Source organism: Pteropus medius, unplaced genomic scaffold (assembly GCF_902729225.1).
Source record: "Pteropus medius unplaced genomic scaffold, Ma_sr-lr_union100, whole genome shotgun sequence".
Taxonomy (NCBI): Eukaryota; Metazoa; Chordata; class Mammalia; order Chiroptera; family Pteropodidae; genus Pteropus; species Pteropus medius.
The window spans coordinates 2,409,464-2,432,126 of record NW_024350926.1 but is presented as its reverse complement, the minus strand read 5'-3'; the positions used below and the strand labels follow the sequence as shown (position 1 = coordinate 2,432,126).

Below are 22,663 nucleotides of genomic sequence, written 5' to 3'. Positions count from 1 at the left end.
TCCCCCAGTGTCTTCTCTCTTCCTCCACCCGCTGCCGCATTTGAGGCATCTGAATGAGACTGAACATTAAAAGACGCCAAGAACCCTTACCGATTTCTCAGGGTCTTGTGCTCCAGAAGCTGCGACCCTGAGTTCCAAATCCTTTTCTCTAAACAAAATCAAAGTTTTATATATTAAAAAGTTACAGTAAACACTACCAAAATCATTATCATTACTGAAACAAACTTATACACAAAGTCCATGCAATAACACCTCCAAATACGAATAATTCCTTTAAGCGACAGAAAAGTCTTAAATAATTCTGAAAACTAAACTTTCTGATTTGGTGCTAAGTAAACTAGGTTTCACATATAAACTGACTTGGAATAAGTACCTCTAAACCAGTCCCTGAGGTACTTCAAAGCCTAAGCAAATTCACACGGTAAAACAAAATCTTTACTTAGTGAAACAAATAAAGTTATTTTAGGGTACATGTATGTTTTCGGTTAGCAAAAAGAAGGGTAAAAAATTAAAAATTAATACCATACTTGCTAATAAGAGTTTTAAGAATACATTAACAAAGGCTAATATCACACAGTAGATATTGGCTTCCTCTGAGAGGAAAAACTAAAAATGATTAGGTCTCAAACTCTCCAGAATCAAGATAGCTATTCCTAATTTTAAACTGTATTAATATTTCATAGGTATTTCTACAAGATTATAAACACTGAGACTTTTAAACAATATAAATATCTGTATATTTATCAATGATTACTTTATACTGTATATATATGTGTGTACCATTTTACACTGTTAAAAGATAAAATACTTTTATTTTGTATTTCTTACTATATGTGGGATAATACAGTGGGCATGTAGATAACATGCCACCCTAAATGAATGACTGAAGAAATCAATGCAGATACGTAAAAGGCCTGTTTTAAATATATAGTCTCGTTTGTTATCTATGACAAAGAAAAGAACACTCTCATAGTATTTATTACCTTTGATTTACAATGTGCAGGTTGAAATCGAAGCGATTTACAAATACAAAACCATATGAGAAAAAACATCCCCTTACTTTACTATGTAATAGTTACCACCATGTCATTTTACACAAATGCATTTTAAATTCAAAACATCTCTTTTTAAATGCAAACCTTTCATTACCGTCTTTTGTTCTTCTGTTGTTCAGCCATTTGTTCCAATAGTTCTAGTCTATATTTCTCTTTCCTTTTCTGAATAGTTTCTCGATCTTCACCTCCTAAAAAGTAAAAAAAAAAAATGCAGTCTTAACTCAAGTACATATGCGACTAAGAAACTCAAATTTTTTAAATCTTCACTCTTAATTACTGTATCAAAGAGTAATTACTGCATAAGCAGGAAATAAAGTAAAATCATGTGCATCATTACCTCTTCAACAATTTTTATAATTTATTAATATCTACTGAGTATCAAATACAAGACAGATTAATCCTTCCCAAACCTCTACATTTAGTCAAAAACCTTCTGAAATAAGAACACTTTCATCCCCATCCTTGTGCTTCCAATGACGGGGATAACACCTCCCACAAGCCCATAAATTTAACAAGTACATCCAAAATGAACGTCTCAAAATCAACTGCCCCTCTTTGTTTTCTGCTAATGGCCCAATAATCGAGCCACGCCACCTCACTGTGACTGACTGCTCATCTTCTCGTACTCCACATGAGGACCCTCCTTCCTAGTCTCACAGCCTTAATCTTGGGTGGGACCACTCCACATTTCACCTGGCCTGCAGCAAGAACCTCCTACTAGTCTCAGGAACTCCCCTTCTCCCTGCTTCAATCCGTCCAGCACACTATGTAAGACCATCTTAAAATATAACACTAATCACACTGGTGTCCTGCCAAAAAACTTCAATGGTTACCTCATTCTATAGGAAAAAAATAAATCTCTCACCCTAGTATCACTCATGTGAAAATCCAGTTGTGCAAACATTTTAGATCCACACATTATTATTGCATATATGTTAATGACACAAAAGAACCTCTTAATCTAGATATGTATAATCTGGAACACTAACAAATCACAAGATATCAAAAGTGCAACTGAACCAACAATTTCTCTGCTACCTTCATTATTAGTCTCCTACCCATCAGTGGACATATAGCATCTGAGTTTGTCCATTAAGCATAGATGTCAGCAACAGCAAAGCTCCCCCAGGGCAAACGTGAATTAAATTAAGGTTAATAATAATGTGTTATAATCAAAGTAGACAGGTCCATTCTGTTTCTGATCATGATGAAGTAACAAGTACAGAACTTAACCTCTCACCATAAAAAAACAATACTAGGCAAAATATATGAAATAACTCTTTCAGACACTGGACAGCAGGCAGCGCGGGACTGTAATACCTGAAGGAAGAAAAAGAAATGAGGCGAGCCCTTTAAGTACCACCCTTTCTGCCTGTTCCTGCAAGTTCCTGCCTTTCCCTGCAAGTTCCAGACTATAAGGTACAGGGAGGGAGAACCCAAACGAAGCTGGGAAACTGAACTAAATTGAGTAGATAAAGATCAAAATTCAAGGAGGCTAGAATGGCTGAAAGTTTAGGGCAAAGACTGAAAAAGAACCATAAAAGAGCTTTAGAAATCCATAGAAGGGTGCCTTCGGATTTTGCACGATTTTGTGCATGCACAGAGTGGAATTGTTAGGCTGGGCAAAAAAAACTATGGAGGATACGTAAACTGAACAATTCTCAGACCTCAAGCAGAGTGGAGAAAAATTTCAAGCTCAAGCTAGTTAGAGTGGAGTTCTCTGTGATCCCCTAGGGCAGAGGTCCCCAGGCCACCCCCCACCATCCCCATCCCCGTCCCCCTTGGCCTGTTAGGAAAATGGCCGCACAGCAGGTGAGCAGCAGGTGAGCCAGCAAAGCTTCATCTGTATTTGCAGACACTCTCTAGCGCTGGCATCACCACCTCAGCTCCACCTCAGATCATCAGGCATTAGATTCTCATCAGAGAATGGGTCCCTGGTGCCAAAAAGGTTGGGGACCACTGTAGAGTCTTTAGGGAAGATCCCAGAAAGGTTACTCTGTAGCAGTAGGGCTGAACCACCACTGGAAGGGAGACTACTCTAGACGTCCCTAGCTAAGCATCAAATAAGGTCTCAAAAATATTGGTCCTTAAGTAACGGAAAAACATGACTGTGGTATACAGAATTCTAAGACACACCCTCTGTTCCCTGTCTTCTGGTGCGGACTGTATAAACCCCTCCCCTCAAATGTGGGCAGGACCTAAGACTTCTTTCTAGGCAATATAATATGGCAAAGGTGAAAGGAATTTGCAGATGTAATTAAGATACAAAATCAATTTTGAATTAATCTAAAAGGAGATTATCTTGGGTTGGGCCTGATCTAATCAGGTAAAAGCCCTCCCTGAGTTTAGCGTCTCCAGGCTGGGACAACAAAGTGAGCAGCCAGATTAAGGAAGCCCACCTGGCAAGAAACAGCAGCTGGCCTGGAGGACTGGGAGGTCTCCCTCCAGCCAACATCTAGTAGGGAGCCAGGGCCGTCAGCAATACAGCCACAAGGAAATGAATTCTGCCACCAACTGGAAGTAGATGCTTCCCATTGAAGCCTCCACCCTGGTGACACCTGGATTATAGCCTTGTGTGACCTTGGGCCAAAGTCTCAACCACATTCCTGACCCACAGAAACTGTGAGATGATGTGGGATGTTTTGAGCCACTAAATTTGTGCTCATCTGCAATGTAGCAATAGAAAACTAATACAGTGACATAATAACCATTAGAAAAGTTAGTCAAAAAAAAAACACATAAATATCAGATGATGGAAGAACAAACAAGGATGTTAAAATTGCTACATAAGTATGCCCAAGTATTTAAGTGAAAATAGGAATATCATGAGGAGAAAATGGAAGCTATTATAAAGAACCAAATGGAGATTTCTGCTTCTTAGAAAGTAGAAAGCCAGAACAATGCTCAGACCCTACAATGGGAAAAAGCTGAATTATCTACAAAATCGTAACTTGTAAAAAGCCCACCAGAGAGCTGAGGTTACAAACACTCAAGTAAACTAAATTACAAAGGGTATTATAAAAAACAATCAAAAGAGAGATGGATGTTTTATTTTATCAGAAATATGGAGAAACAGCAGCTGCATTAAAAGCAGGTAAGGAAACGGCTGAAATGTTAGTGAAATTCTTAAAGGCGTTGTGTGGGCTGGCTGACAACGCAGATCACCAGAAGCCCAGACACTAGAGAAACCTGCAGTGAACTGCCCCCTCCACCAGAAAGCTCTCAAAAAAGACTGCAGTCAGGGCAACACAGGACTCCTGAAAGAGACCCTCCCAAGGCAAGAAAAACCAGCCTCTGCTTTCCAGACTCTTCTCTCATACAAAGCAGCAGCTGTCATCTGCTGGGTGAAGGGCAGAAAACCTCCTTAGAGCCAGCATTCTGCACTACATACAAAGCAAAGATATGATGTTGTTAGGGGAAAGACAGGAAATTTTCACAAAAGACCCCCATAGACATAAAGAAGAGTCTGGCTACTACTCTGGGGGGTGGGGGGAGGGGCAGAAACATGAGAAAGACACATTTCTTCTGAGAGCCAGATGCACAGGGCCCTTCGCACTAAGGAACAAGCAATAGCAATTTACTGCCGAGAAAGGAGAGAGACGTGTGGAGGAGGCAAGCTCCCTGCCAAGAGCACGCAGGCCTTGCTGAAAACCAGGCCTTGCTGAAAACCGAGGAAGGGGCGGGAACGCTGAGAAAATCCCTTCCTCCAGCACTCCGGACCTCGCACTAAGAATAAGGTGGTCAGAGAATTTAATAGTTCTAAGCAATTGGTAGAACAAGTAAAAATCATCAAGGGTGTATAAGACAAACATTACTACCAAGCATCACTACACTCAACCACCACACAATGCACATCCTTTCAAGTCCACACTAAACATGCATCAAGATAGACAATATTCTGAGCCATTAAAAATTATTTAAAAAATTCGAATTTGAAATAACTGAAATTATACAAATTATTTTCTTGGCTCAAAGGGGAATTAAATAAGCAATCGACAACACAAAGAAATTTAAAAACGTACTTCTAAATAACGATGATTCTGTTATAAACCCCACAATGCATTATTTTTGTTCTAAGCAGTCAACTGTCAATTTTTTAAATAAAGCAAAGGGCTCCAAATGAGGTCCTTAGAGCAAAATTACAGGAAGACAAAGTTCAGTTCAACTGAAATGAGACTATTATGACAACCGGAGCCACCTCCAGATGGGACGTGCTGCCTCTGCAAAGTAAGCTTCCTATAGGTAAGTGCAAACACAACCTGGGGGGAACAACCATGATAAATCACTTGAGTAAATGATTCCAATGGTTTGTTTCAAACATTAAGTCTATTATGTCACCAGTCATCTATAATTCCTGAATTGTACAAATGATGAGCTCATGCCACTCATCTTTAAAATTTCCATTTATTGATAAAATTATTTGTCAGTGGACTTTCAACACAGAAAGCCATTTCTACAATTTTTATCATGTTTAACAAAATATATCATCAGAATGAAGCTTTTACTTTGACCTACTAATAGGTTAAAATCGTCAATTCTCACTTAAAGACATTAGACTAGAATAAAATAATAGGTGCTATGTCATTTTGTTCGCAATAGTCTTTTCAAAGAAACAGAGGTCATTTAATTATATATCTCTAAGCCAAGATTTGAATTTCTGACTGCTTTCAGGTTGAATGAACCTAAACTGTTATCCAATTTTCTCATACACTTCACTGAAACCAAATTTCGGATAATTTTTTCTAATTGCTTTTACACAGAGAACAAGACCTCTTTTCTACTTAAAGTTACACAAGGGAACAAGGCTTTCTTCACAGTGCTTCTGAAATTAAACTGTGACAAGACAGCAAATCAACATGCTTATCTTAAGCAATGTCCTTCATTTCTGATAAAGAGAAAATGTGGGATTCTGATCATGACTAGAGCAAAACATCTCAGAAACCACAAGGAAAAAACATGGGAAAAGATACTTATCAAAAATAAAAAAGCTTTAGTTCAGGGGAATTAAACTAAAATGTAAGGCAGTTTGCTATCACATATAAAACAGAACATAAGAAACAGCCACACTATGACAAACTGCTAATGGAATACAAAATTAAAAGCAATTATTACTGCAATTAATAATTCACTTCTCATCTACTGAAAAATTCATCACTAAATAAAAGTTATTTAGCTTTAGACAGAGCTATATAACACATGTTAAACGCTTAGCATACTGCCTAGCATAAAGTAAGTGCTAGTAAACATTCTCTATTAGCATGAGTAGTATTAATTACAACACTGAGTTCTCACCAAAGGCCTTTTTTAAAACACTCTGCAAAAGTCTAAGCAACTGGAAGTTTTGCACATACCAAAGAGCATCCCCGCAAAAGGACTACAGAGGTATTGGTTAGTCGATTTGGATGGATCGTTGTCTTGAGTCCTATAACAAAAACAAAAAGAATTGGAAACCAAATAATTTTCAGAAAACAAAAATTTAGAATAAAATGTAGATGTATGAGTTATTGGCCTTTCAAAGTACTACGGATACTCTAATTGTTACATATTTTTAAAATTAGGGTAAAATCATGACATTTTATCTCTTTATATGGTGGGACCCCAATGTACTATAAATATATTACCTTTTTCTTCGGCCTGCTTTTAGATTACCAATAAAAGCATTTTTATAAATAAGAACAGTTACCCCAGTAAAGAAAATGAATATAAGTACATATAAATCCTAAAAAAAGAAAGGTGATATCTATGCACACACTTGTAAGAAAGTTCACCCCTAAAAGACTCCTTCCAGGAAAGACCATTCCCTCACAGAAAACTTCATTATTTAGACCCAAATAGCAAAATCTCCTATCTCATGCACTTTTATAAATTTCTTTTCTTCAAAGAAAATTGCCACCTGACACATGACAGTGTCTTCTTTATACACTATAGATTCAGAACTGTTTATCCTTGCATGGGACACATGAAAGCCAACAAAACTATAAAAACTTTAAATAGAAAGAGAACATGAATATAAAATACATACAATTTCCGTTCTTTTGAATGACAGAATTATGTATGAGCACTAATTTTACAACGTTAAGCATAGAAGTTATCTACTCAATAAGCTGAAAATCAAAAAGAAAATTTTAAAAGAAAAACTTGCATTGCAGGAATATTTTCAATTAATTTCTAGTCAAGTTACAACACTCCCATAATTCCAAGATATTTTAAACTGATTTTTAGTCCATTACATTATATGTTTATTTCTCCTTTTATTACTTCAAATTTATACACTTTATAATGAGAGGAACTTATTCAGAACACCTTGGCATGCTTTATACTCAAAACTTCTTCTTTGAAAAAATGCTGTAAAGTACTATCAATTTTCATCTAACACAATTCTGCCCCTCCGCTATTTTCCCTTTAAGTCCTCTCTCAGTAATAAGGAAGGCTGCCAACAGACTACACCTTTCTACTTTGTCAGTAAGCCGGTTTGGATTTAGCAGGTGCCGTCTCACAATGTAATGAGTAAAGGGCAGAATGCATATTACATACTCTACCTTTTACCTCCAGCAGATGAAATTCGTATGTCTGACCGTTCTGTGACATCACCACCATGCTCCACAGCAGGCGCATTCCCTTGTATGTTCCCGTACGTCCTTAAAAACACATTAGCTTATAGAGCTTGTTCCATATACAGTGGACCTTCTTATATCTCTTTGGTATTTTTATATTTGATGTTGGAAATATTAAAGGGAACAGAGTGTTACAATGAAGTTTTACTGTAAACACATTCTAAAGTTAATTCAAATGAGATTCAATTGATCTGCTGGTTACTAAGAGAATCTGACAGCTTAGATTTAGTCATCTTTAAAACAAAGAAAGGCTTTTATAAATTATTGCAAGATAACTTAGAAATTTTAAATTTGAAAACTATGCATATACTAAGACTTTTTCATCACTCCCTTATGCAAAGACTATCCACTGCACACCTACTCCGTGCCAAGCACTGTTCTAGACACAGGGCACATGGGCATGGTCCTGCCCTCATGACAATTATTGTCAAATTTCAAAATGAGATCACTTTTTTAATCAAAATTCACTGATTCTGGGAATTATTTCACCACGTATACAAACTTTTTTAACTTAAAAATGTCGCAGCACACTTACCATTTAATTAAATCAAATGTAGCAAAGCCATAACATTTGCTAACAGTGTAAATCACATGAAAGAATAAATATTAGTAACAGGGACATAGAAAACATTATAAACAAATAGGCTGATGCATGGGCAGAAAATGATAATTTACTTACAAGGTTGTAACAACAAAAAAAGGTTAGAATGTTTTTTATTTCCTTCTTAAAAATCCTTTTCAGAAAATAATTTTTAAAAATGTTTTTTCAATTAATCTTTTTTTTTTCCATTTGGCAAACATTGATTTCTTTAGTTTATTTTTCTCATACCAGAGAAATAACATGACTGCTTACACCAATATCTATCAACATTCATGAAAATCAGCATTTCATAAGTCTTACTTGCTACACAATTAAACTATACTGTCTCTCAAGAGGACTATTAGAACAAAATATGGCTGTTAAAAAAATTTTTCAATATTTTAGGTAAATTTCATTATCACATTAAGAAAAAATGGCAATTTTCAGAAGAAAAGAACTTCTCACTCTCCACAGAGCCAGCATATAAAATTTTCTTTGTTTCCATCACACAAGCCACTGTCAATATCATCTGTGAAGAAAAACCTATACAACAACATTGTGACCTTAATAATGTATGACCTGGCATGACATAAATGGCTTCCATTTTTTATCCATACCTAAAACAAAAGAACCCTCCGCAAGCCCTTTCAAAAATTTTTAAATTTATTTCAATTTATCAAAACACAGCTGGTTTTACACCTAAAGACTAGGTGCTCGAATCTCTCCTTTTAACTGACACATCAGTGTCATGAACAGGTAAATATAAACTCAAATTCAAGTTTGTAATTAATAAAGTCAGGCAATCGGACTTAGTTATACTGGATCTATATAAACACACATGTGCAGAAGAGTTAACAGAGCAGGCCAAAGACTGCGTATCCTTAGAAAGGTCTATTCCCAGGCTGGCCCTGCGCTGGCATCTAGGAACAGAGATTTTGGGAGGGGTCCCACCATCCCCAGGCTAGTGAGACCGGCTCACTGCACCTCAACTGCTAGTACAAACAATGCAGTTTATGCTGACGTTCTGCTCTACCTCGGGAGTCTGGAATTTTGGCACCACCAGGAAAAGGGTGCCTATGCAAGCAGCCCCCAGTGAAAACACTGAGCACAAAGTCTCTAATGACCGCATTTCACCCATGCGGTCACAATTCATTGCAGGAGGGATTAAACACGTCCTGCGCAACTCACTGGGAGAAAACTCTTGGAAGCTTATGCTGTTTCCTTCGGACTTTGCCCCACAACCAGGAATATAACTATACATACAAAGTCCTGTGAGTCCTCTTAGCAAATCCCCAAATATGGGAGTGGTCTTGCAAACTCAATACAAAAGACAAAAGTAAATTTGTCGATATGGTACAGTAGTGTCTATACCAATGAAAGTTTTCAAATATAGAAAAATTAGGGGGAAGGGGGGAGGTAGATGAGCTACAAGGGGTCAAATATGTGGTGACATTAAAGAATTAGAAAGACAGACAGAAAGAAAGAAAGAAGAAAGAAAAAGAAAGAAGAGAAAAACCCAAAGTTATTAAATTTTAATAACATAACTTGGGACATGGACAATGGACTAATGGTTACCTGAGGGTGGGGGAAGGGGGAGGCAGATAGGGGAAAAATTTAAATCATTTCTTCAATTAAAAAATAAATTAAGTAAAAAAAATAATCAGAATTAACCGGAATTAAAGGCTACTTACACATACAAGAATTTTAAAATTTATCAAAGAGCTTGTGGTTTCCTACATTATCAGATAAATTGGCTAAAAACATTTGGACTTGGAGTTCTAGCTTATCTTGATATAGCTGGACCTAAAGCATCTACCCTAAAACATGTTTTATAGGTTCTTCAGTATATGTAGATATTCTAATAAAGCAAATGTCATAAGCACATTTTCAAAGTTCATTCTAAATTAAAGAAGTTTAAGAAATGATTTTATTTATGTATAAAGTCAAAATCTCTGCTAAATTTCAGTAAAATCACCAAGATTTCCTAATGAACAGCCCATATGAAAGGGATTAAGGTATATCCTTCACTAAAGAAAAAAAATTTATTAACAAAATTATAAAATCCCCTGTCTCTGATAATTACAATAAAATCAAAACTGGAAAATTTTTAAGAGGCCAAAAAAAGGATGGAGATATGTATTTCACTAAAAAGGACAGAACAGAAACTTAAGGCATCCTACTCAATTTTATGAAATGACTGCTTACTTTATTAAGTCATGAAAAAGTTACTAATTACAAATAGAGTCCATAAGTATTTAAGTTACTAATATGACCTATTAAAAAAAAATAACTAGAACAAACTCTAATAAGCTATGAAGCGAGATTATAGTTTGAAAAGATAGCCACCTTATTTTCTATTAAAATATCCCTATAATTATAATGGAATGTCCTTCATTTATTAAAGTTTCTTCCATATTTCTAATAAATTTAGCATTCAGTCACTCTTAGCTATCTCTGTTAGTTCACTTTAACAGTTTTCATGGTGGTCTTACAATTATTTTAGAAACCTTTACTGTGGCGAATGAAGTCCCCTCTGAAGACAAGAACTGGTGAGAGCCAGCGGTGGTTTGACCATTGCCATCTCTTCAATCCTCTCGACATTAAGGGGCAACTGACAGATGGAAACATCCAGAAGTAATAAACTCACTAAATGTCTACGAACAGCCTATTTATAGTCAAAATGCAAGGGTTCAGTTTAGGTCCAGTTTGTCCCTGAGAAGTCATTTCAATTTAGCTATGCCTTTAGAGTCAGTACCAGATTAAAACTATCCCTTTGCCCCAAAACTATCTAAATATTCTACGGCTTTAAATCCATACATTCACTTACCACACACCTCAATCCACCGGGTTTTGTCAGAAAGGGACAGACCTCATAAAAGAAAAAATTTGCTTACTTTGACATAGCATATCAGATTTGGTTGAGAGATTAATCGTAAAATAGTTTTACCATCCTACTATCAAAAAAAAGTTAAAGGTTCTGTTAAACGGAGAAAGCTTCTTCTATCTCCTTGAAGACAAGGATCAATAACTTTATGGTTATTGTCTTGATGCCCAAAGAAACCAGGTGTAGGCTAGAGGCCAAGTTTACTCTAAAAATTAACACGTGTTTATCTTTTTTTTTTTTTTTTTTTTAAATTACTGTCTTAAAGAAGAAAAGCGAATTGTTTAAAACCACAGGTATTTTCGGCTAACTTAACTGTGAATGAACAACTCTTAAAAGGTAATGAATAACTTCTCTTTTTTCCTTAATAAACCACAGAATCAAACAAGTCATCCAATTCATAATAATGGTTACACCACTTGTTTTCATATAAAGAATTTCTCTAATGTGAGTGAATTCTGCTATTAGGGGTGCTCTAGACTATAAAAGTTAAAAGAAAAATACTAATCTGTTAACTGTGGCTCACCATTTTTCTCACTGTTTTCAGTTCTTTCCCTGTTTTTATATTTAATTCAATAACAGTATTTTTCTAATATCACCCCCATGTTTAAAGTGGGGGGAAATATTAAAATGGTCCTTCCAAAGATAAATGAAATTAACTACAGTAAGAAAAAAAGGTAATACCAAATTAAGTAACTCATTTCTCCTCATTTATGTCTTCATGTTAAACACATACGCTTAGTATGTCTTACACTAAAAACCTCTGTGGCTAATACGCATCTAATTTCAGATGGAGTTTTATCTCAAAATTTTAAATGACTATTAAGATTACAAACTAGCAAATATCAAGAGTTAAACAGAAGTGCTAACTGCATTAATCACATAAAAACTTAAAAAACTACATTTTTAATGCTAAAACTTTCTTTTACTCATTAACATTAGTTATTAAGAAAAACATAATATGGTAATATATTAACCTCAATTGCTGAAGTTAATAAATAATAAAGACTAAGATGACTATATTTTAAGTGCCTACAAATTTCAAGGTATTATGAGACATGCAATTACATTCAACTTCAGAAAGTTCCTAAAACATAAATTTTACTTAAATTGGTAAATACGTACATGTACACACACACACACACACACACACACACACAATGCAACTGTCAAGCAAAGTGCTAACCACCTTGTTAACTATTAAAAACACTGCCAGTGAGTAATTAGTTAAGGAAAGTAAAATCATTTCTAGGCTTTAGCTTTCCCACATTTAATGGAGGAAAAATGTTTCATTAGTAAATATATTATGGTATATAAAAAAGTTTATAGGGTAATTAGAAAAGAACTGAGACCCAAAATATCAAAATCAAAAATTACAAAAAATCAAAACTAGAGTTTATAACACACTGACTTTTAGAAGAAAAAAAGAGAACAAAGGTAACTTAGAAAAATGAAGGAAAATTAGTTTTATACTTCTCACAGTTATAACTATTTTTTGACAAGAACTTCTGGTTAAGATTACAGTATGTTAAGAATAAATGACTAGAGAGACCAAACACAGTTATACATTTCTTTAGTCTCCTTCTCTATCCACCACTCCACCTCCTAAATAAAAACTAGTGAATGTTCAATGTGATATTTTTTTGCTAGAAATAAGGAATCTACAAGTTTGAAATACAGAAATTCAATTTAACCACAATTGCCATAAAGAGACATGTGAAAAACCTTATATTTAGATATATGCATTAACAAAATGAAAGTAACATATAATTTATATTTTGAAGAAATATTTTTAAAAACTTTAAAACATGTAACAGGAATTATTCTCACACATCTTCATATTTAATCTAATCTGAAAATACTACTTGGGTAAAATAATATAGAAAGTTCATTTTCTTTATGGGATACATAAAATAAAATAGTTCTCAAACAGGCTGAAATTCATTTGTTAGTCCATGTATAAAAGCATCACACGGTATAATTGCAAAAATAATAGATTAAAATATATAAAAAGCAAAACAACCATCACAATAAGTTTCTTGAAATTCCAAACTTGAAAGGTTTGCATTACATTGTCCTCTGAAGGTAAACACGATAAAGCAAGAAAAGTTCTCAAGTACAAAAGAGGCAGCACCAAGAGCCCAAAATCACCTGCAGCTCCCCAATCAAGAGTTCTTTTACTTTAGGCAGCCTTTAATTACTTTCTGATATAAACAAACATTTCCAAATATAACACATAGTAGGATTTGGAGCATTTTGTGAAGTACAAACAATTAAATTCAAATCAGAGATAAACTATAACTGGCAGCACAAAATTCTAATCCTTCACTCAAATTACCTAAAGCAGAGTGAATACTTAAAAGCTTGGGTGAGGAGGATGTAATAGCTACAGAAAAAGAGTAGAAGACAAAGAACTATAAAAACTTTGTATTATTATTAATAATTAGAATACGCAATGTGCAGCACTGCGTCTCAGAAATTTCCTAAATTATTAAAAAGTAATCTATTTGGACTAATAAGAGAAACAGATTCCATTTAATGCTCAAAATTTAGATTTAACCCTTTCAAGTTAAGTCGGTGACAAATATGGGACCCTGCCATACTTCTATCTCCAAATCAAAAGTTAGGTGAAAGTATAACAAGTTCTAAGTATTAAGACAAAAATCAAAAGCAGCATTATAAAAACAATCATCCAAACGAAATGAAAAGCATCTGAAAATCTGATGAAAAAAATTAGCCCCATTTCACTTAAATGTTTAATAAGTAACTTAAAAACAAAGAAATATAATGGTAAAAGGACTTAGAGCATAGGAACATTAAAGGAATAAAGTGTTTTTCACCTATTTTAAGGTGTCCTTTTTTTCCCCACATTCGAACTTCTGAAACTGGGAGAGCCACCAAACTGGTGGTAAGTCAAGTTATTGCAGAAGGAAGTTATTTTTCCTCCTGCCAATCAGTCGCCTAGGGGCACTATGGATGTGAGACAACTCTGAATTCCCTCCTCGAGTTTTCCTGGACAAAACTGGCAGCATGAATGCTGACTGCGAACCTGGATCAGAACTGGCTCACCATTCGAATGCTCGGGGAAGCTGTTTTTATTCCCTCCACTCAGGGCTGAGGCTGAGACACAGAAGTTTCTTGCCTGTCCCCTCTGTGGGAGTTCATTTCCCATTTGATTGCACGTACAGGCTGAAGCCTTTTGGTGTCCTAGCTTTATGACAGGGTCCCTCTCTCCCTATCTTGGGGTGTTTTCTTTGTTTCCTCAGTGGCACATAAATTAATGGTGCACCTTAGAATTAATCAAACATGTACATCAAACGAAACTGCTTCTCCCTAATGCAATCATAAAAAGTAACAACAGTACTATTAAGAAAATAAAAATGAAGTTGTAAATACCTGTTATTTGTATATACTCTCAAAGGTCTTCTATCAAAATCACTTTCATATCTAAACCTCTCGTCCATTTCTTCACTTACTTCGGGATCTTGGTCTGGTCTGTAAAACTGTCCATCAAAATCACGATCCTCATTAAACCTGTGAAATCTTCTACCTGGAATGTCGACCCTACTGGCAAACCTTTGATGGTTTTTATTGGAAATGCCCACTTCTTCATTAGTTTTTTTAATAATTCTTCTATTTCTTAATTCAATTTCATCATCTAGTTGTCGATACCTGTCCTCCTCTAGTCGTCTTTGGTTTAGAAGCTGTTCGTATGCCTCTGAAGGCGTTAAGACATCTCTCCTAGGACCTTCTGAATTTTCACGAGATGTTTTTACTTGTGAAGGTAAATCAGGTTTAACCAGATTAATAGGTTTTTTATTTCTTTGACTCTTGTGCTGGTCAATTAAAAAAGAAAAAAAAGAAACAGATCTTAATGAGATGCTACTTCTTAAAAGGTAATTAAATCCTCAGATGAGGCTTAGTGTCTACTTATCTCAATTCTAAGGCTTAATCACCCATAAGAAATACCTTATCTTTAGAAACTTCAGGAAATTTATCCTTCAATAAAACTTAATATCATAAACAGCAAACAGTAATATAGGCAAGTAGCTATAAAAAGAGAAGATAAACTAAGAGTAATTCTTATCCCAGGAGATATTTTAAGCATATTTTGGCAATTAAATATTGCTTTGAAATATTCCAAATTAAATTCTTTCTCAACACAAAGAATAGAGAAAGCAGTAAATTTTTTGGCCCTAGTAACACCAACCATCCTAAAATTTGGAAAAAACATAGCTGAAAATTGTCAGTATAAAACATTAAAAATAAACAAAAATAACTTAAAACCAATCTCTAAAATTAAATCTGGTCCTACAATATTAGTTAAAAGGTAGGGTAAGTTCTTCAATATAAGATAAAACTATTTGCACGACTAAATGTTTAAACATCCTGTGTTTGGTTCAATTTGGCTTAATTTTTTAAAATATTTACATAAAAACCAAGTGAAATATCTAACACATAAAAACAATTTCAAGTAAATACAAAACACTTAATTGCTAGTATTAAAGAGCGACTTTAAAAGTAAAACCTACCTCATTACTCTTTTCTTCCTGTCTGAACTTTTCAGTGGATTCTTCCTTACCCCTGAGAAATTGATTGTATTCTTTGTTGCGTTCGAGTTTCAACCTTTCCTTAAAATAGACACCAAAAGGCAATGTTAACTTCAACTTCAGGATAAAGTACCTTATAGTCAAACCAGACTCACAAATTAGAGACCTTGCCCAGAATCAATTTTTCTAGTGACTTCAAGGACAGGAGTAGTTGCAGGGCAGAAGAGAAGCAGGAAGAGGTTATGATGCAATGCCCCGTTCCTGCCACATTAAAATATATCTAAGTAGAGGTTTAGGTCTGGATTACCAAGCAAGCTGCCTTGGTTGCAAAGCATCTCAACATTTTATACTCCAGTAGTTACCCAGCTTGAGGTCACTGTACAAGGACCCATGCCCCATGATCCACAGATTCTAGGTTTACCAATGGCAATCCTAGACAATCGTAGCACACTCTGACAAAAGCATCATAAATAAATCTCACCCACTAGTAAATATATGAATGAGTTTGTCAGGAAGTCTGTCATTACCATATTACTTTCCTTCTTTCCTTCTCAGGGGTATCTCCTGCCCCAATCCCCCAACCCTCCCAAAAGATCTGCTGCTAACCGTTTCTTTCCCAAGGCTAAAGAAGGATCCTTGTTGTATCTTAAACATAACAAGGTAAAATTATCAAAGATGATAAAATATTATAATGTAATTTTCCACTGAAACCTCTTAAGAGTATGAGCATGTATTTGGAAAGAGATAGAAATACACATTCAAATAGTTCCAGACCCTCACTCTATATAAGATAAAAGCACAGTATGCTCTCTTATCCACTCATCTTAATGTGCTACAGAGCATAAATCAATGCTGAAAAAAGTGAATTCTGAATATTCAACTGATCAACATAGTAAAGAAATATATCACATTACATGGTGACAAATGTAATATTCAAAAAGATTTTTTTAAAAAACACAACTGGAGATTCTGCAGATTTGGAAAAATATATATATTCAAGTACAGGAAATGAAGTAATCTGTTTGCGTTTAAATCAGGAGTATGTTCTTTCATGGTTTTGATCCTCATAAAACTGCTACCCACAAAAACTGCTCCTGTCCACCTACCTTGGCAGATAACCTCTCACCAATAGGAAGAGAAACTCCCAGAGTAGATGGATCTGTTTCACTCGTAGATAGAAAATTTTTCTGTATATATACACATTAAAAAAACATATTACCTAATTGCCTTTATAAAATGTTTCATAAATGTGTCTTTAGGTTCAATATTCTAAGCTATTACATTATGCAGAGCAAAAGAATGAAATGGAGATGAAGACAAACTACAAATCTACAGAGATCCTAATTAGAAAAAAGAGAATTTTCTTCCAATCAACAACTCCCTGAAGAGGAGAATCAGGTCTTAATTTTCATTTGCAATACATATATTATCTGTTGATTCAGGATGATTTATAAAGCATGAGGAAAAAAACCTGTTTCTTAATTCATATTCCTCTTCTAAGCACATATTCTTCATTCTCAATGCCCTATCATTCTTTTGTTAAGGAAAATTTAAACTTCTTCACAAATATCCTTATGCCTACTGCAATAATGTTTTTTTTTCCTATTTTTTCTACAATAATGAGTAGGTATCCATTAAATACCAGAAAACATAAACTAAGGACATTTTTTCTCGACATGTCCCTCTATTCTTGTTCAGAACAACGAGGAGTGGAAAAGCGCGGGCTCGTGGACCAGCCCCAACACTTCTCAGTTAACGCTGAGCCAGGCACTTAGCCTGCTCTGCCTACCCACCAAAGCCGGTGTAAGGATCAAGCAAGATAAAAAACACAAAATCTCTTTGAACACTATAAAGCAAACATTAGGGATCAGTAAAAAATATACACAATATCCAACTTTGTGGTAGTCATATAATCTGGAATAAGTTAGTTAACTTCTCTGCCTCAGTTTCTTTGTAAAACAGGGATGTCATCTACATCACCGGGTTATGAGGATTAAACCAAGCAAGTTATTAACCTGCCTAGCTCCATGCCTTTTATTCATTAAATGAGCAATCACTATCTAATATTTTTTAGTTATTTTTTTAGGTGGTTCTGAGACAAAGATAAGCATATGTTCCCTATATCCAAGAGATTTACAATTCATTTGGAGAAACAAACATGTCAATAACTACAATACAATGTACTCATGGTGTTATAGTCAAGACATTATGGAACAGATTAATAAAACTAAATTATTCATAGTTTCATTAAATCTAAATTTACAAATAAGTTGTGCTACGAAAGCTAACCTGAAAGTTGGTAGAACTCTACGCTTATTTGTCAAAGGAAACAATATGACACGTGACTAGAGCCGTGAGTCACTTAAAACCCCAGTTTATACCAAAGTACACTATAAACATAACCATTTCATAGTAATAGAAGTACAAAAAAACACATTCGGAGTTCCAACCCTGGAAAGATACAGCACTCGTGCTCCTTAACTAAGCAATCTGCCACTCCCAACACAGGTCCAGGATGATGTTTAAAATTTTCAATAAAATAAAAAGGTAAACAATAAGGACAATATCATGAGTTTTTCAAAAAGCTGAATGTTAGCCATTCACTCATTCATTCAATAAATATTCAGTGCCCATTATGTCCCAAACTGTTTGATACATTTAAGACTCATCAGTGAAAAAACTGACAGAATCCTTGCCTTCCTGAGCAGGGGAAACTGACAAGCAATAATAAACATAATGGTATGTTAGAAGGTTACAAGTGCTGTGGCAAAAAAATAAAAAGAACTAGCTACAGGCAGTACTGGAGTGAGAGGAAAGGAACACAAGGGTCCCATCAGATTTCTAAGTGAAATGTCAAACGGGCAGCCAAACAGAAAAGTCTGAGGTTCAGGAGAGGGACCTGGGTTGAAAATATAAATTTACAGATTCAGTTTAACAACTGTTCTGGGAATATGTCCTTCCAGTGTTGTTAGATGGTCAGGTGTTTTTAGTCTAAAAAACAGGCGAAGATGGTAGAGATGGCAGTTGTTTTAATGACTCTCATTGACAAAATTTAAAGATTCGATTTTTTTTAATATGCATGCAATTTACAACCTGCAAGGCACAAGAAATCCAGAGAGAATGGGAACTGTCAAGTGTACATAACCCAGGGGTAGAGGAAGCCATCGCAGCCACTTCCCCATATCCTTTCTACTCCCACTTCCTCACGTCAACCAAAATTGTCTTTCATACTGCTCCTCTACCGGTATGACATTCTTGATAACCTGACACCAAAAACTTCTCTGCGTCTCTTAAAGATTTGTACTCCTTGAGCTCTTTCCCTTTCACAAAGGCGATTTCTTCTTAAGTCTCTTACCACTGGTTTCCCACCCCCTCCCCAAATCATATATCTATGAAGTAATGTAAAATCCACAAATGAAAATGGTTGGTATCAGAGGAAAACGTCCTCCAATAAAGAGGGGTGTGGAGAAGACAATAAAGTAGCAGGCCAGGGAGGCAGGCTGGAGTATAAAGACTTCACATGTCATCCTAGAGAATTTGAATTTTTATCCTGAAGGCAGTAGAGACATTGAAGTATTTAAATCAGTTAAGAGCAGGATCATTCTGGAAAGCAGAATGGAAAATGGACTGAGAATGGAAGGAGATCTGTTAAAAATTTGTAGCAGTAATTTAGGACAATAAGATTGTTCTGCAAGTTCTAACATGCAGAACTAAGTGTAAAACAGTTCTCAAGCTCCTCACAGGCTGTTTAAGGAGGAACGTTTCACCACTGCCTATCACACATACCAAGTTAAAAAACTAAAAATCTACTGCCTTCTAATCAAATCCCATCCTATTCATCTACATCGTTATTTCTTACTACTCCCCAAAAGCATCTACCTCAGTCAGGTTGGTAAGCCTAATATGCCTCATTCATACAAAGCTAGCGTCTACCCTCCAGGTCCTTCTTTATACTATTTTTTATATACTAGTATATAATTTTTTATATGCTAGTATATAATTTATACTATTATTCTGCATCTGAAAAGCTTCCTCTCCTCCCTCCATTCACCCCTAGAATATCCAAACTTTATCTATCCTATTACTGCTTACATGTAGCTGAATTGATACATTAGATTCCCCCATTCCAGCCCCATATTTGACATCTAACAAGTCCATAAGTGTGTCATTTATTATTAAAGTTCTGATCTATTGAAAATAAATAATGTTTTGACCTCGAAAAAAAAACAAAAAAAACACCACCTTGAGGCTTTTCCTCATCATTCTATCCTTCTCGTTAGTTGCTACTTTCTGAATTGTATAAATGTTATCTCTACAAACTAGATTCAACGCCCCCTGAAAACAGGATTCATATTTGACTCATTTCCTTCAGTGTTTAAAAAGTGTTGGTTAAATGATGAATGAACATATGAGATTCTTTTTAAAAAGTTTTGTAAAACTATAAAACTGTTTCTTTGTTTTCCAACATAAACTTAAAAATGCAATCCACAGATTTGGGTACAAAAATATCAAGTAATCCAAATCCTGACAACACACAGTTCAAAAACATCTTAGACTACCTTGAACATTCTATTATTATATTAATTTTGATGTGATTAATAATTTGAAGAACAAAACTGGCATGCTGAAAAAAATGAACTTACAATAGATGCAGAATATTTCTAAAGGATGCATAAAAAAGCAACAAAAACAAATGCAAAGCAGGAATCACAAAGAACGCTTAATTGTATTAATGTAAAATTATACTGTATCAACTGTCATCTTGCCAAAAGCAAAAATACAAAATGGTACCATTCAAAAGTCTCAAAATCATAAAAGAAGCCATTATTCTAATGAGATGGCATCATTATTATGGACGCAAATGATTGATTACAAGCTAGTCGATTAAAAAGGAGAAAACATTTTGCAAGCAACCCTACCTTTCTTTTTGCTTCTGTAATACCCTAAAGTCAAGGGAAACAAACCATTGATAAAATATACTCAAAGTCCTTTCTCTCCATGTGCAAATCAGAATACATAAGAGACCACTTATACATTTATAATTATACATTAAAAAGTAGTAGAAAAACCTAAAGACTATCTTAGGATGACTAGAATCATGCTTGTTTAAAATAATTTTATAACCTAAAAAGTAAATTGCATCTTAAAACTTAAAACAGACCTTTAGTTTAGCTATTATATAATTTAATAAAATATACTTAAAACAAGAGTTCACTAACTATACAGATTAAATTATAAAGCAAAAACTTTGGTGGTTAAATATGTTAAAGTTTTATAAACTTAGCTCATAGGAAAATAATTATCAACTAGAACTCTATGTGTCATTTTAATATGCAGCTAGAGGGAACAGAGGAGTAGGAAGTCGTAAGTGGGCTATTTAAAAACATAACTTTACAGAAAACATAAACAACCGGAACTTACATTCTCATTTAAAAATCAGACCCCACCTCCCTACTCCAAAGACCAGGAGTGTGTACTTTCATTGCACCAGTTCTCAGCACCATTTTTTTCTCTATCAATGTCATACGTGTCACTCAACTTTCACTCTAATACCCCACTGCTAGATTCCACTGAAAATTTAAAAATTAACATATATAAATAAAGCCTTAGGAAAACAAATTTAGGACATGAATTCTGAAGCTTAACACTCAACTTATTAACAGAACTCTACCTGAGTAAGATAGCGCCTGTAATCTTGCCGCAATTCTTCTTTTAGTTTATGTTTCTTCCGTTCATAGTCTTCCCCAAGTGGTAAACTTAATCCATAATCAATTCCTAGAAAGAAAACAACTTCTTAAAGTAATGTAGCTCATTTTCAAACCAATCTCAATTTCAATACAATCTCCTGTAACAAAGCACAGTAGGAAGGAACATATGTTGATTCTGAGACTGGAAGCAGGATAATAAATTTTTCATTCAAAATGTTTCAATAGGTAATACAATCACATAATGGAAAATACCCCTCCTACCCATGAACCCCAGCTACCCAGACTCCTGCCCAGAACAACCAATATTACTGTTTCTTGTGCCTCCTCCCAGAGACTTTTAATGAGTCTATAAACAAATACGTTTATGTTATTATTATCATGCATGTGCATGTGTATTATATTTGCTGCTTCCCCCTTTAGATAATGGCTCTGTATTGTTTGGCATCCTGCTTTTTTAAAGACAGCAAAATTGAAGCTTAGAAAAGCTGATTACTTTTACTTCTTCATTTAATTCTACTGAAGTTTCTTTAAATATAAATATTTACGACAATTTTAATGTGTTTTTCGGCCTGTGATAATTAATAACATGATGTTTTAACCTATTAGAATATTCTTGCTATATATAACATGTTTGAGAAAAATTAGGGCCATCCATGGCTCAGAATAAAATTTCCAAACATTTAAACAACCAATCCTGATTTCACATAAGTGGATATCAATTTTTATTATAGTCAAATATATATAATATAAAATTTACCATTTTTAAGTGTACAATTCAATGGCATTAAGTTCATTCAACATGTTATGCACCATCACCACTATTTCCAGGATTTTTTAATCACCCAAACAGAAACTCTGCAAAAGGATAATTTTTTTTAAGACAAACTTCAATTTCGAGCATAGAGTTCACAGAGTTCAAAATTCAGATTACTTTTAGATGATGACAATAGTGATGACTGTACAACTTATAAACACACTAAAAAACACTGAATTGTAATTATTAAATGGGTAAATTAGAAGGTACATAAATAATATCTCAATAAAGCTGATATTCAAATTACATACTTTTCAGATATTTCAAATAGTAAAATACTATGTCAAGCACAGATATCAGATGAGTATTTGATTTCTGAAGCCCCTCTACCTTTTTTGAATCCTACCAATATTATAGTATTAAAAAAACCTAACATTTCTAAATACAACAAAAATTGTCCTTAAGGTTAGCTACAGCCAATATAGATGAAATAACTGGCTGCAGTTAACAAACTGATAAAG

At 34.5% G+C, this 22,663-nt stretch overlaps 1 protein-coding gene across 1 annotated transcript in view; it reads right to left on the bottom strand.

Annotated features, from left to right (window-relative positions):
- CSPP1 (centrosome and spindle pole associated protein 1) overlaps positions 1-22,663 on the bottom strand; it is a 104,650-nt gene that overhangs the window by 58,590 nt on the left and 23,397 nt on the right. Inside the window, 9 exon segments of the mRNA XM_039841810.1 lie at positions 91-148; positions 1,150-1,243; positions 6,407-6,477; positions 7,595-7,693; positions 14,527-14,966; positions 15,663-15,761; positions 16,787-16,867; positions 20,600-20,623; positions 21,352-21,455. Coding sequence (XP_039697744.1) covers positions 91-148; positions 1,150-1,243; positions 6,407-6,477; positions 7,595-7,693; positions 14,527-14,966; positions 15,663-15,761; positions 16,787-16,867; positions 20,600-20,623; positions 21,352-21,455 — 1,070 coding nt within the window.